The following is a 15,401-nucleotide window of genomic DNA, read 5'->3' as shown; positions in this document are numbered from 1 at the left end:
TTTTTAACGCCAACTGCATAAATTACAGAAAGTAAAACAGTTATATATGCATTAGCTGCTGATTCAACTCTTCCTTGTTAGGAAAACCAGAAGCAGATCTCCTTACTTATAACCAATCAGATTAAATATAAATAAATGAAAAGTCATGTACTAAGATCCTTGAGAACTGCACTTCTGGTTTTCAGTTTTCTCATTTTGGGGTTTTTTGATGATTTGTGAGTTTTTTATATCTCTGTTTAACTATCAGATAATTATCTGAGGAATTACTGAAATTCTGGAGAAAAGTTCAATAAAGGTGATGATTTAAGTGTACATACTTCATTAGCCTTCTATATCCCACTGATATTCTTAGGTTGGCCCTATTGAAATGTTCCAAAAGATCTAATGGGAGATGAAACAGAGGAAATGTCATTCTAGGTAAATCTTTTCTCAAGCTCATGCTCCACTCATTAGACTTTATATGAATATTAAATGCTGGGTCATATAAGGCTAGTGTATATACATACATTTTTCAAATTGGTCACCACATACTATTTACAAGAAAACTATGGGACACCACAATCACAATTAACTGGCATCCTTAAATAATAAGGTTAATAGTAATACGTCAATGGTAAAGATTTATGGAAAAGCTTACTCTTCCTCTAAATAGTAAAACCTGTTATTGCCGGCTGGATAGATTCAACACCAATAATTTTCTTAGATGTCACATCATAACAGTTATGCCACAGCAGCACAGATCAAGAGAAACATCACCTGTTTGTCAATGGCAGCTTCCAGTTCAGGACAGCCTACTTTATCAAGATGGATATCTGGAAATAGATCTTCAATTAGACTCAGGAATAAAGGTTCATCTTCATCAATCTAGTGAAAATCAGGAGGAAAAAAACACAAATTAAAACCTATTTTATTTATTCTAGCATCTTAAGAAAAAATCCCTAACTCTTGCAGAGCTAAAGAAATATTTGAAAACATCGGAAATCATCCATGGTAACCCTCTAGGTGCTAAACACTTTAGCAGGACACAACAGGAGATCATGTGGTGCTTCAAATTATCAAAAACTATTGAAAATAAACTACTAAAATATGGATTGAATTTATTAAAGTAAATTTTAGCAATAACATTTACACAAATAGTAAATTAGTCTAAAGTGCAGAAAAAAGATAATGAAGGAGATGAAATATCACAGTAACAGAACAGGGTTTTTTAGCTATTTAAGACAGATGAGTTAGTACTCATTACTATGAATAACAGATTATTTCAAAAGAGTGACTAAATACTTTAGGTCAAAGAGGCTGCTATACAGACTTCTATTTGGTCACTTATTTCTATAGGTAGCAGGGCAAATATGTAAAAAAAAATTCTGAAAAATTCAAGGTGTGTTTCAACCCAGGCAGGCAGCCAAGCACCACACAACTCCTCACACACGCCTTCACCAGCCCCTACCATACAAGGTACTATGAACAAAATTAACTCTATCCCAGCTAAAACCAGTACCCAAGACCATCCAGAGAATGGAACATTCCCAAGGTAGCTTCAGTGTAAAGGCCACACCCAGTCTTCTAGTGACCACCTTAACAGATTTAAATTGTATTTCCAAAAAACCCCACAGAGCTCCTAAATGCAGTTTAATTAATTTACCAGGCCCTCAGAACTTACTAGTTTAGACAGGTTCATGTCTCTCAGTACACGCATGACAATGGTAGACTCGGTATCTGTCGGATTTGCTCTTTTTGCTGCTCCTAATGTACGTAGTACTGACAATATATTTCGCAAGCCAAAATCATAATGCACCTAGAAGATATGCAAAGTTTGGGGAAATTTTTCCCAAAGTTAACAGGGGTGAAGCAATTCTTATTTATCATTTAAGGTATGAATATGTATGAGAAGTGGTACATGTGGCACAAATGCTTCCTAACGTTCAGCAACGAGTCTTTGGCTGCATGACTATGAGCAACTTCCTTCCCCACCTTTGCTACCATCTACTAAACTGTAAGGCGTGACAGAAAAAAGAAATGTAATCACAAGTCTTTGAACTGTGATAAGGTTCCCAAGCACTATTAAGAAATAAACTGGCAGTATTATTTTGTATTCTCTGTGGACCTTGGAAACTGAGTTTATTTGAGAAACATCTAAAAAAGTACCGGCAGCAAGCCAAATGCCTCTCAATCTCCTCTGTAAGACCAACTAATATATAAGCCCTTTATTTGCGCCAGTTATCACCATTCATTAACCCTAAATGTTAATAATAAGCGATGTTCTGAATGACAGTCACATTCTTGTACAGATAACTGTAGAAGGAGTTAATTCTCCAGGACAGCAGAGGGTTGCACTACTAAACTGCAAGTGTCATCTAGCTTACTTAGTGAACATGAGCTTTTCCATTTTCTTCACACAGATACTAATAATTTGTGATGCCAGATATAGTTTTTCCCTAAGATAATTTTTCCTCCTATGAAAATAATCACCTGCTTTGACAGTTGTTCTTCACAGAGCTTGTACAGTGTAAAGAATTTCCTTGCCAATACAACATTGGCAATGAAACCACAACTAGCTAATTTAACACGAATTATGATTTGACGATCAGGAACCATCATAGCCACTGAACGGAAGTTGATCTTCAAATTTTCAGGGAGTTCTTGCCGTCCAGCATATCCTGGATTCTGGAGAAAAGAATCAGTTTTGAAGTTGACTGCACCTTGCACAAACAGAATCAGCAAAGGAGCATCATTCGACCAAAATAGGTTTTTGGCTTTAAAACACATGTAAAAATGAATCAATATCCACATTTCCCAGCCATGTTTGTACAGCATTTTAGCCTCTCTTGCATCTATAAGGTATGAAAAATGTTCCACCTAAACACTTCAGAACTGTATTTGTCCTGTTTTTACTGGCTACTTCTACCTATATCTCTACAGCCATTTTTCTCTACTTGTAGCAAAAAAGCATACTTTGGGAACCAGGATGTAGCATGCAGAAGTAATCTGACATTGAGATGATAACTTGTATTTACAGTGCTGGCTGCATTTGTTAATTGCATGTTTTTGATGTCACTAAAACAAGACCCTGTAAACTGTCTTTGCAGTAACGCTCTATCTTCTCAAACTGTCAGCGACAACTAAGAGCCAATTGACATAAGAGTTAGCAAGCACATTTAACACACCAAGTCAGAAGCAATTACTGTACAATCACCACTGGCATATTAGAAATCTACCAAATACCTACCATAGTAAGAAAGATGCCAAATTCTGGATTCATTTCCACATTATCTCCATCAGTAAAAATAAAGTTTTTTTTACGTTCCTTCTTACATGTCAACACAATTGCAATTTGCTGTGCAGCTACTGATAGTACTGGTAAATCGATACGATTGAATTCATCAAAGCAACCCCAGGAGCCAGACTGAGCAAGACCTTCCAAGAGAAAAGCAACTAAGTATCTGACCATTCTGTTGTTAACTGTTAACCCCTTTTTTGTGCAGTTCATAAGACAAAATTCATGTTAGTCTACCTCAGAAATAAAAATAAGTTTATTGTTCAGGGTTGGGAAAGGGACGAGGAGAAGAGTTCAATTCTTTTTCAAGCAAGAATTCACAGTTTCAAGAGTCCTCAAGCTTATCTAGGATACTACATCCTTCAATTTCTGCTCCTTCTCTAAGTATCTTGAGTATTTTCCTGTTCCTCTCTACCCTCCAAAAAAAAATAATGCCCACAATAAGTCTATGAAAATATGATGGGTTGTCAATAGCTTATTGCACAGATTAAAATGAACAATAACGTTCCTTTCACCTGGAAAGAAGTTACGGGTCAGTCTGTGCCAGAACTGCATTCTTCCTCAGATGTTTTGGGGAAAACAAAACAAAAAAAACCCACCATCAACACAGTTACTTGCAACAATACAACAGTCAAGGACTGCCACTTGATTTCTAACTCAGTATCTGCCCTGACCAACAGGTATCAATTTCAGGTGCCTAAAAAAAAAAATGTCACCTTTATCTAACTTCACTGAGCTGTGCCAATTGTTTTTAACATACATAGTGCTATTCATGCACTCCCTTCAATAATAAGAACTTTGAAGGAAACAAAATACAGAAATCCAAATCTGACACATTCTACTAGTTCTGCAATAAATGTCAGTTTTTTCTTTTTGTACTGGCAGTCCTCCTTGATGATTTTAAGTGTCTTTATGTATCCCTTCATAAACTGTCTTACGTTTTCAGACATTTCTATTTCTTGGGGACAATGTTGCAATATTTTATTACTTGAATTTATTCAAAGACTGAAAACCACCTGCCAATTATGTTTTAAAAAGATGTTCTCTTAGCTTTTGTAATTTTCACATAGTTCATAGAATTATATAACCACAGAAAATCCTGAGTTGTTAAACACTCAGGACGATCAAGTCCAACTCTTGACTCCACACAGGGCTACCTAAAAGTTAAATTATACATCTAAGAGTGTTGTCCAAACGCTACTTGAACACCAACAGGCTTGGGGCCCTGCCTACTTCCTTGGGGAGCTTGTTCCAGTGCTTGATCACGCTCTCAGTGAAGAACATTTTCCTAACATCAAATCGTAACTTCGCCTGATGCAACTTTAAGCAATTCCCTCACATCCTATCACCAGATTTCAGAGAGAAGAGATCATCAGCTCCCTTCTCTGCTGCCCTTCATGAGGAAGCTGTAGACAGCAATGAGGGCACCCCTCAGTCTCCTTTTCTCTAAGCTGAACAAACAGAGTATATTCAGCTGTTCCTCATAAGTCATGCCCTCTAGTCCTTTCACCATCTTTGTTGCTCTCCTTTGGACACATTCTAATATTTTAATATACTTCTTACATTGTTGATGCCAAATCTGCACACAATACTTGAGGTGAAGCCACTCCAGTGCTGAGTATAGTGGGACAATTACTTCTTTTGACCAGTTATACAGTGCTTAATGTACGTCAGGATACAGGTAACCCTTTGGGCCAATATCTTACCTTTAATTCACATATTACCTTTGAAGATCCTCCCAAGTCCTCGAAAATCCATCTGGTCTGAACAGTTGAAGACCACTACGTATTTTCCAAGGCACCGTCCCATGTCTTTGATGGTTTCAGTTTTTCCAGTTCCTGCAGGTCCCACAGGTGCTCCACCCATGCTCATGCCTAAAGCTTGAGCCAAAGTAATGTAACATCTAAAAGGCAAAAGGCTGTCATCACTTAATTGGCTGCAGTGCACAGTCTTCTGTATAGTGCCAGAGAAACTTACTAAAAAGTGTTACATGAGGGAAGTCTGATATAAGGAGACAGGGAAACTGCTGAGAAGACATGCCTCTAATAACAACCTAAATCAGTAAGAAGACTTCACTCGGCCTCTGATACAGGTAATATTAAGGTTCATCTCCTCATACATAAAGCGGAAGAACAGATAATCCTCAATAATCAACCTGAAAGATTACGAGAAGGAAAGAAAGCAGATTCAGAGATGCTGCCTAATCTACTTTGGCTAGCTTAGTTCTTGAATTACTTTAACTGAAGCAGTTCTGAACTACGTTATTCTGTTGAGTAAAATAACAAAAGACAGCAAACCTTTCCTTTCTCATCCACCTTAAAAATTTGATCATAAAGTGCATTTCATTAATGAAACTTCTATGTGTAATGCAGTAGGACACCAGCTAACAATTATATTGAAAGATAAGCTCTAGAATTTGCTGTATGGAATACTTAGGGAAAAAAAAAATCCAATGCCCTTATTTTGCCAATAAGAAAGCTTATACAGCATTCTTTTGTTATTCCAGTTAGGTAAGTAGACCGCTCTGTTAATAGGACTCCAATTCTTTTAATATCCTTCTAGACCCAAGGTCTCCAATCTATTCCAGTTTAATAAAACTGTTTTTCCTGTCTGATCTTTCTTAGCTCTTTTCATTAGCTCATCTGTAAACACTTACTTTTGTCCTGTATCTCTCTCTGTATATTGCATCTGTTGGATATACCTCATCCTGAGGTATACTAGCATCACATACATGAGAATCAGAGTCCCATACATCATATATGTGAAGATCACACAAGTATGTGGCAGAAATTAAGCTGGAAATTATTGATATTATAAGGCCCAGAAACAAAACTATTCACGCATTCCATGTAAAATTATTGACTTCACTAACACTATGAAGGATAAACTCTGCAGAGATCTATTTTGTATCCAATAAGAATGACTAAAGAATAAAGGAATAAAATCAGTCTTTTTCACCTGTCTGTAAGAGGCGTTATGACAAGCCTGTCAGTACAGCCCAAGAATTCATTCTGGTATGTGAAACCCACATCAGTGATCTTAATCATCATTTTATCAAAGTCTTCATTAAAGTAAAATCTACACTGTTTCAGCCACTCAAAGTCCGTCGGGCTCTTGATATGCATACGGCACTAAGAAAAAAGGGGGGAAAAAGGCTATAATATTAATGGTTAACACTTACTTTCGCATTTATATTCCCTCATCTAAGTAGTACTGCAAAGGCATCACTGTAATCACAATGAAAGGCATAAAGAAGAGCTAGTAACACAAGAATAGTGGAGATCCTATCTTGATTTTTACCATAAAATTGCTAACATGTTATTCCTGTCCCTGATATCCACACTAAGGCAAAGGGGCTTTAGGCTTTAGACAAGTGTGTCAAAATTCCAAATACAAATGAACAATTCACAAGTCTCAAACAAGAGACATTAGGCTTAGTTAACATTAAACCTGGCATTTCTTTTACTTATCTCTACCATTTCATTTTTCCATATGACTAGGAAGCACATAACATGATACTTGATATTAGAAAAAGCCATGAGAATTGTATGGAACCACATGCAAATTGGAAAAAAAAGGTATATCAAGACAATGTCATAGTGCAGTTATTAGTAAGGAAATTCAACAGAGCTGGGAGTAATTCAAAGTTGACCAACTGAATATTAAAACAGAATTTTAAAAGATGCTCTGTAGGTTGTATCTAAAAATTATACGTTGCATAAGATGATTATAACTAGAAACAACTAGTTCTACAATTAAAAGACAGGTGTCTGCCTATCAGCAATGGGTTAAACCTCAGTAATTCTTTTCTCATACAGCTTAATTTCAGAGTCAGGTCCAGAGCTTCCTATAGGTAAAGGGGTATGCTAGCTTTTATACTTGAGTTAAGCAGTAAATTCTTTCACTTTCCTAATTTTAGTATCCTGTGACAGCATAAGAAGATGTGAATAAATAAATCCCTAAGTAATAATTAGGTATGCTACTGAAACTAGAACAGAGGGGATTGCAGCTTCAACCAACTTCAAACTTTTTCCTGTATTATAACTCTACATTCATTCTATTTACTCCTTGAAATTCACAACATAGTCCAGAGAAAGGACAATTACTTGCAACACAATGCATGAGGAAAAAGAAGTCCCTAACTGACCATGCAACAGAGAGTCATTTAACTTAAGTGGGCCAACATAAAGCATTATAAAATTCTGCTACTGCTATTGCTTGGGGGCGTGGGGGGGTGGAACTGAATTACTTTAAAGGGAAACTAAGCTATGGATTGAAGGAACATCAGCACCTTTATACTACTTCAGGTCACATAATCATTACAGTCCTGAAATTAAATGTTTAGCTTAAGACACAGGAGTTCATAGGTGTAGTAATATTTGCTTCTTGTCTTTTTACATTGTTTTGCATGGAAAGTAACTCATAACTCGTTGTATTTTTCAGTACTCACCAGACCATCAAAAATGTCCCTTTGATGCACATGAATAGTGATCAATGTCTCATATTTAACTCGCTCAAATGGACTAAGGTCTTTTGTTGTTGTATCTATCAACATATTTAGAAGATCCAGGAAAAACTGGTTCGTCTTTCGCATAATTTTTTTATCACATCTGGCATTAGTCAAAGCTTCTTCTGAGTCTCTTGTCCAAATCATTTGGATCCCCAACAACCCAACCTTAGGAAACATATATGCTTCATAATCCTTTCTCTTTCATATAAAATGTACATTCACAGACACAGACAAACTAAAAAAAATGTTTTTGTGACTATTTGTATAAGGTTATTTTTTCATGCATCAATATAGATGTCATTCAACCTATGCATTTGTTTTGTGTCCCAACTCTGTTCATAAAGTTAACACTTTAGTTTTGTAGATGCTGCCCACAGTGCACTGTTGATACAACTATTAAACATAATTTATAGCATCTATATATGAATACTATATACAATTAATATACTTTATAAATATAATTAATAACTAATCCATGAATAACTAATGCTTCAATTTAAAATTTTTTTTATTAAGTCACAAAGCCTTCATTCCCTCTCTAACAACATTCCTGATCACAAGTGAAGAAGTTTCTGCTAAGAAAATAATTTTGCCTTGGCATTACCCTCAGCTCCAAATCTTTAGCAATTTATAGTGTTTTCCTGAATATGTAAACAAACACATAATTTTACTACTTTTCCTTCAGCAGTCAAGTATTAAGCTTGTAAAGAAATAGCGTTAACTCCATTGCATTAACTTATTTCATTCAGCATTATTTTTGAACAAGACCATCAGGTAAGTTTTCTTCTTTTGGTTTCAGATACATAAAGTGTAAAGTAAAAGACTGAGGTGATTAAGATAAATTTAAATGTCAGTTTGCATTTGTAACAGTGGCTGCAATTTTGATTGCAAAGACAATCAAAAAACATCAATGTGCTACATATCTGTGAGTAATTCTTCACTGATCTAACAATGATATTACCTGAGCTGGGTAAGTAGAAAGAAATTCAGTCAGCTGGAAACTAGTTTCCTGGATGTGCGCAGCTGCCTGGCGAATAACATGATGCAGTGACAGCTGGGATTCCTTCAACAGAGTATTGAGCCAAACCTCCACGTTACCTTCAGCCGTTACAGGTCTAGTCAGCTCTACAGTCTCACCTTCTCGTGAACTAATCGACAATATACGATCATATATCTAATAAAAGCAAAGCAAGAACATTTTACATTTAGAGTTTCATTGTGATCTCTAACATAACAGTCTGATTTTACTGCCATCACTCCATTAAACTTATTTAGGTAACTAATAAATTATACCAAACTGTTAAGTGAAATGTAAAAATGATTAAATCATTACTTCCGGTGTGCAAAAAGGCTTTAAACAAAACATCATCATCTGAAAAAGGAGACAAACACTAATACATTGACAGTTCCTGAATTTCAATGACAACAGCCACTTCCCAGACACAACAAAGGAAACCTTCTCCCATTATTGGTGGTTTAATATCCTAACAAAATTTACAGCCTTACAGTCAAAAATAATGGAAACACAAAAGTTAAGGAACATGGTCAATCAAAGGAATTTCAAACGCATGGGGATGTAGTGAATTTTTAAGAAAATGTATACATACACAAGAAAAAAGATGTTTTTGGTTACTATCTTTTCTTGTGAAAGGTATAAAAATATTGTTTTTCAAATGGTATGTTGGAAAGCATATTAAGGATAACTCAGAAACAGGTAAGAAACTAGATACTTTTTCTCTTGCAATCAGAAAATGAATGAGAAAGTACAAATACAGGCAATCTAAAGATACAAATATGCTCATAAAGAATCAGAAGCTTATCTGAGAGGATGCTAGCCTATATTAAGCCACAGAAGACAGTTCAGTACTCGGATGTGTTTTCCTGAAACCTAAGCACTGGTGCAATTTTTTGTTTGTTTTGCTGTGCTACATAGAGTTTTCCTACTACATAAATGAGGATGAAACTAAATCTTAAACGAAAAAAGTCTATGCATCATCAAATAGTTTGAGCCTGGTAAAACAGTTGAATGCCCTATGCACCCAGATAGCTTTCTTATTTAAGAAGTATCACACATTGTGAATTTGTAAGAATGTAACACTTAGGTGCGAGCAGTACATACCTTTTCATGAAACCTGACAGTTTTAATATTGTCAAAGACATTCAGCAGATGTGCCTGTATATTGTGACAGTCTGATGCCTGGCCAAGAATTTCTAAAAGGGCAGGATCCGACACAAAGAAGAATCGTGGAAATAAGAAGCGCTTTTTCTCCAGGTACCTGCATTTTTTTAAAAAGTGGGGGGAGGGGGGGTGGGATGTAGTGTTAAGTGAACAGGTTAATTTATACATCCTTTCCTCTTTATAAGTGGCATTTCTCACAATGTATCATTGCAATTTTTAGCAGTGGCAATGCAACAACATATTACCTTCGTGTTAACCACATACTTTAAAGCTACTCTTTTAGCATCAGAAATAATTGCAAGGAAAGCTTTTATTATTTGCTATAATGTAAGCACTTGTAAAAAGGAAAGAAATCAAACCAAAATAAAATGCTTTTACATTAAGTCTGTTACTTGCTGTTTAGGTCTCATGCTGAATTTCTCCCAGATTCATGAAAGGTCTGAGTAGGACATACAGACCTAGACTGCCTTCTGGATTTAAACCAGGCTGAAACAAGCTTTGATTTCAACATAGACAGTGGGTGACAGCTTAGTCTCGTATCAAACACTTATCAGGGAGTTGCTAAAAATTTCTTTGGAGGTGTTTTATCCTGGTAACTTGTTTGTTCAGTTCAACTGAATTCGTAGTAAAATAAGAGCATGATCTTTCTCCAAAGCCCATGGGATAGTACTCAACTAATTGGTCTGTCCCTAATAACATAATTCATAACCATGTGCCAGGACTGTAGTCTTGTAGTAATCTTACCCTGTGAGTGACTTCTGACAGATTTCAAGCTGTTCTAGTAAATGTGGTAGTAACTGCCCCATGATTTCATCTCCAATGCAGCACTGAACAACGTTAGGTGTTTCATGAGCTCGGGTCATGATCCTCACCCAGGATTTATCAATGTTAGAGAAACGCTTTGCTTCCTGTTGAAACATGACAATGCATGTGGAAGGGAAGAGATGGAGGAAGGAAGACAGAAGAGGGAAAAGGCACCTGCTTGCAGAATTGGCAATCTGCAATGATCTTCTCACTAGTAATCCCGTGTCAAACTTCTAAAAGGTTTTTCAGTTTAGAAAAACACAGATCTTTCTGCTTACACAATACAGCTTATTTTATACTCTACAGTCAAGCCTACTAAGAATGACTGAAAGTAGAGAAAACTCATTATGCTTGAACTGTATGCTTCAAATTCGAAGATTTTTTTCAAAAAACTAAAGTTAATTTTTAATTGAAAAGCTATGTAGGAAAGTTTAAGATAAGGATTCCTAGGTACTACTAGGATAGTGGTAGGTAGGCTAGGCACAACACATAAACACACATTGGTTAACAATTTTACAATCTAGAAATAAAAATATCAACTAGCTCACACAATGTTATTATTCTACAGAATACTTTTGTTGGCATTGTTTACCTAATTTCTTAGCAAGACTAGTTTTGTTAAGTACTAAAAAAAAAAAAAACACGTTTATGTTACTGCATCAACTATGACATCACAGTTAAGTTTTATTCTTAAAATGTAGAAAACCAAACTGAAAAAAGACATGTCTGAAAACCTTAGGAAGCTGCTTTGCTATGTCACCACCACCAAAAACAGCTTCTAAATAAATCCACAAGTTCTGCACAGTCATCCAGTTCTCAATGATATCTGTTGTGTTGGAAAGATAGTGCACCCATTTCTGAATCTGTGTCTTGAAGGGAGCGTTGTATCTAAAATAAAAAGAAGATACTTGCTTTATTTCAAGAAGGAAATAAGTCTCTTGAAAGCCAGCATATCACTCGTATGAATGAGGAATAATTTTTCTGCTTGTAACTTTGTCAAGTGAAAGTATAAAACCTTTGTATAAGTATACTTAACTCAATTCAGCTAGTTAGCAGCTGTAAGCCAAATCAGCACCAACTTGCTACTTTGTACACGTGGTGCGTAGCACAGCTCTGACGCAAGAGAAGCTGAATAGGAGCAAGATTTCAATTTCACTCTAAGGTAAAGTGGTTCCAAAAAGGGACTGTGCAACATCTTGCAAACCGCAAGACTCCCAGAGGCCCCTATCAACTGAACTCTTGCTTTTGAACATCCACCTGAGGATCAGGTTCTGTGTTGCTTGTTTTATCTGCAAGCTTCAGCATGTGAAACCAGACAAACTCAACCTCATTTTAACTGGGATTCTCAGCACCTTCAGCGTGCAGCAGTGACCCATCACAGGGGGCAGAGTATAGCGCCTGTAATGCCTGTAGTATGCCTGCCACAACCAGGCAGTGTTCCCCTTTATGTTCATGCTACTTTCTTGCACCCATGAAAACTGTCCAGTTGATTATTCAGGAAGCCTGAACTGCATCCACATGCTTTCAGAAGTTACTGGAGGAATACAGACAATAAGAACTAGCCCATGAACAGTTCAAGGGCAAGCAAGCTCTTAGTTTTTATCTAGATGGATGTTTATTTTCCTTCTCTGTGAAAGATAGATAAGTTCAATAAAACAAAGCCTCTTGCTGATATTTTTATCTCCCCCTGCCCACCCACCCCCCTTTTCCTGATACCTGTTACTCATGAGAGAGCCAAGAATCATCAAGCTGTCCTCCATGGTAGCAATTGTTTCTGATGTGCTGTCACCTCTTAAAAGAAGTTCCCCACGTGTTTTGAAGTTTGCAAAGACAAATGTTTTGTTGTCCCATTCAGCTATAACTTGTTTTAGCTTCAGCTCAATGTCTCTCTCCTTCACAGCACTTATGCAGATATCCTTTTAAATAAATAGGATGTCGAAGCAAGCTATGAATGGTTCAAGTCTCTGGTATACAAATCTAATTTGTATTTCCTTAATGCTAATAAGGATGATGAACAACTATATATCAAGTGGAAAGACCTACAGACAGGCAAACAACATAGCTAATAATCTGTATACCACATCTCAATATGGTCAGCTTTTGGGGAAATAAAAGAATAATACAGTGATTACTTTTCATATCTTTAATGTTGCAAAGCAAGGTACCCTCGCAAATTAACTCCTGGGCCAAGTTACATGATACAAAAAGAGGAGCTGACACCATGATATATTTGTGTCATTATTTCCTACAGAAAGCTGAAGTGATAGTCTATTTCTCTGTTCTTTCTTTAGAAATATTGTTTTCCTTCTTACTAGTTACTCCTACACTATTTGAGCAGATTGTTTTGTTTCATGCATCCTTTTCTCTTCCTTCACAATACCTCTATTTCCTCTTTATATCTTAATAGCGGAGCTTCCATTATATTCCTCAGTTTGAATGTTTCACTTTCCACATCAAAGTTGTGTTCAGTGAGATCTGTAATCTGCTTCCAATGCCGAGGCATCATTGCTTTACTTGACATACGTTCAAGCAATGGGCAACATTCACTGAAGTCCTCAATGGTCTTCTTCAGGTCAAAAAAGGCCTGCCATTCCTTTACACCACGAGGAAGCTTACAGCATCTAAGCAGAAATAATGCAAGAATTTTCAAAAAGTTGCAAATATTCTTTCCGTTATCCATTTAATTTTTTATCCACAATTTAACCACAGTATATAGTTTTAACAGCAGACCACATACCTTCCGAATTCAGGTTCCTTATATTTTGACGCTTCTGTATGTGATTCTGCATGTCAGAAAATCTGTTTCCAGTCTATTTCATTGACTGATAGCTGGCCAAGCACCTACAGGCTCCCCTTGAGGAGTGTAGCTGCATAATTCTAATACACTTTGTCCAAGTGATCTTTAAAAACAATTGAAGCGCTTTACATCTTGGTTTCATCTTTTGGCAAGGTTCATGATAAGCACTGCTCTGTGCTCTAGATAAAACCCTCTCCTTGGAACATGCAGGTTTAACTCTTTAAATAATTTGATTCCTGGTTTGTTGAAAAGTTCAGCTTCTATGGATGCAATATATCCCATTTTGTTAGGAAAACTATTCAGCAATTCACTAACTTGCCTTAGACATCTAGTGCATCTGACTCTCATGAATAACAACAACAAAGTGAAATCTCCCTTCATGAACAAAACAAATAGCCATTTTAACTTACATTCCAATCTGACCAAAAGATATTAACCAAGAAGCTCTCTAATGAACAATAATCCTCAACATTTAGAATCTAACCTGGCTGCTTTATTTTATGAAGTTGGTAATGGACATATTTTTCAATTAAAATTCACATTTTTCATGGTTCAATGAACAAATACATGCTCATATATGAATACTGATGTTAATCGATTATAATCACATTTAAGAAGTAACAAAAATATTTTAGGCATCTTTACCACAGCAGCAGTTTCTCACCTGTTCTGAAACTCCAGAAGTTCACTGTTAATTTTTCCAGTGTCTAATTCTGACCAAAGAATATCATAGTAGCCACTGACTGTGTCAATGACATTATTATATAGATTATAGAGTTTCTGTAACAGGTTCAGTTGCTTCTTTATTTCAAGCAGCTGAGGATACCGAGTAACAGGCAAACCAAAAAGAGCTTCCCCACCAGTATAAGTAATATATTTCCGAAAAAGATTATCGAATCGATTCTAAGAAAGAAAAAGATTAAATAAATAGAGTTAAAGAACTAAATATTCAAGATCTGACATTATGCTTAGAGCTACATTTGTGATTAAAATCTAGTAAATACTAGAAAGATACAGAGGACATAGTACCAACTTGCACCGTCCACATTTTTGTCAACAATCTTCATGAGAAATGTAACTTCTAGTTAGCTTGGAGACAGATCTTTAAAAGTTGACAGAGACGTTATTTACTCCATGTGGCACAGTGATAGAACAATAGATGCTAAGCTTGCATGTGAACGAGGTGGAGCATGACATGCAAAGATAAGAAAGGTGGATGCAGCAAATTCCACCTCTCCAAGTATGCTGTACAATTCTTTTATTGAAGGGTTGAAGTAAGATTTACTACTGTTTAAGCAGCAAAGAAAAACAAAATTTAATTGTCAATTGCAATATAACTGAGGGAACAGTAGGAAGACAAAAGAATAGCATTGTGGGAAAAGGAAAACCATTAGAAGTCATTATTACAGGAACAGAAATTAATCATGGTACAAAGAAACATTTAAACAGGAAAAACAGGAAATAACAGGAAACCTTTAATACTATTTCTTTTAAAAAGGGAGGGAAGGAGAGGGGAAGAAGATAGGGCAGAATTGTATTTGTGAGAAAAAGACCCAATAATGAGCACAAGAGCAGCCTATAGCCAAATACACTAAACCTGAGAGCAGGTCCTCATCAGGATACTTGAATCTAGTAATTATTTCTCATTATCTATGCAGCCTTTCTCTTATGTCCTAAAACATCTAACTTTAACCAGCATTCCTTGCAAACGCACAGAAAAAAATATTAACTTAGCTTTCATTAAGTTAAAACAAACTTTACCCAATCATCAACCCTATGTATCAATGAAAATTAGTTCAGCTACTCTGATTCATTCTCAGAGCCTTCAGGTGTTAGT

At 36.0% G+C, this 15,401-nt stretch overlaps 1 protein-coding gene across 1 annotated transcript in view; it reads right to left on the bottom strand.

Annotated features, from left to right (window-relative positions):
* Nucleotides 1-15,401, bottom strand: part of DNAH5 (dynein axonemal heavy chain 5) — a 120,167-nt gene that overhangs the window by 63,253 nt on the left and 41,513 nt on the right. The window contains 14 exon segments of the mRNA XM_027813011.2: nt 757-864; nt 1,661-1,795; nt 2,470-2,664; nt 3,227-3,414; nt 4,999-5,177; nt 6,233-6,405; nt 7,725-7,949; nt 8,746-8,958; nt 9,904-10,060; nt 10,708-10,871; nt 11,502-11,655; nt 12,484-12,683; nt 13,148-13,388; nt 14,229-14,467. Of these exon segments, the coding sequence (XP_027668812.2) occupies nt 757-864; nt 1,661-1,795; nt 2,470-2,664; nt 3,227-3,414; nt 4,999-5,177; nt 6,233-6,405; nt 7,725-7,949; nt 8,746-8,958; nt 9,904-10,060; nt 10,708-10,871; nt 11,502-11,655; nt 12,484-12,683; nt 13,148-13,388; nt 14,229-14,467 (2,571 nt within the window).

This window comes from Falco cherrug, chromosome 3 (genome assembly GCF_023634085.1).
Source record: "Falco cherrug isolate bFalChe1 chromosome 3, bFalChe1.pri, whole genome shotgun sequence".
NCBI classification, from domain to species: Eukaryota; Metazoa; Chordata; class Aves; order Falconiformes; family Falconidae; genus Falco; species Falco cherrug.
This window is presented reverse-complemented; position numbering and strand designations above follow the sequence as displayed.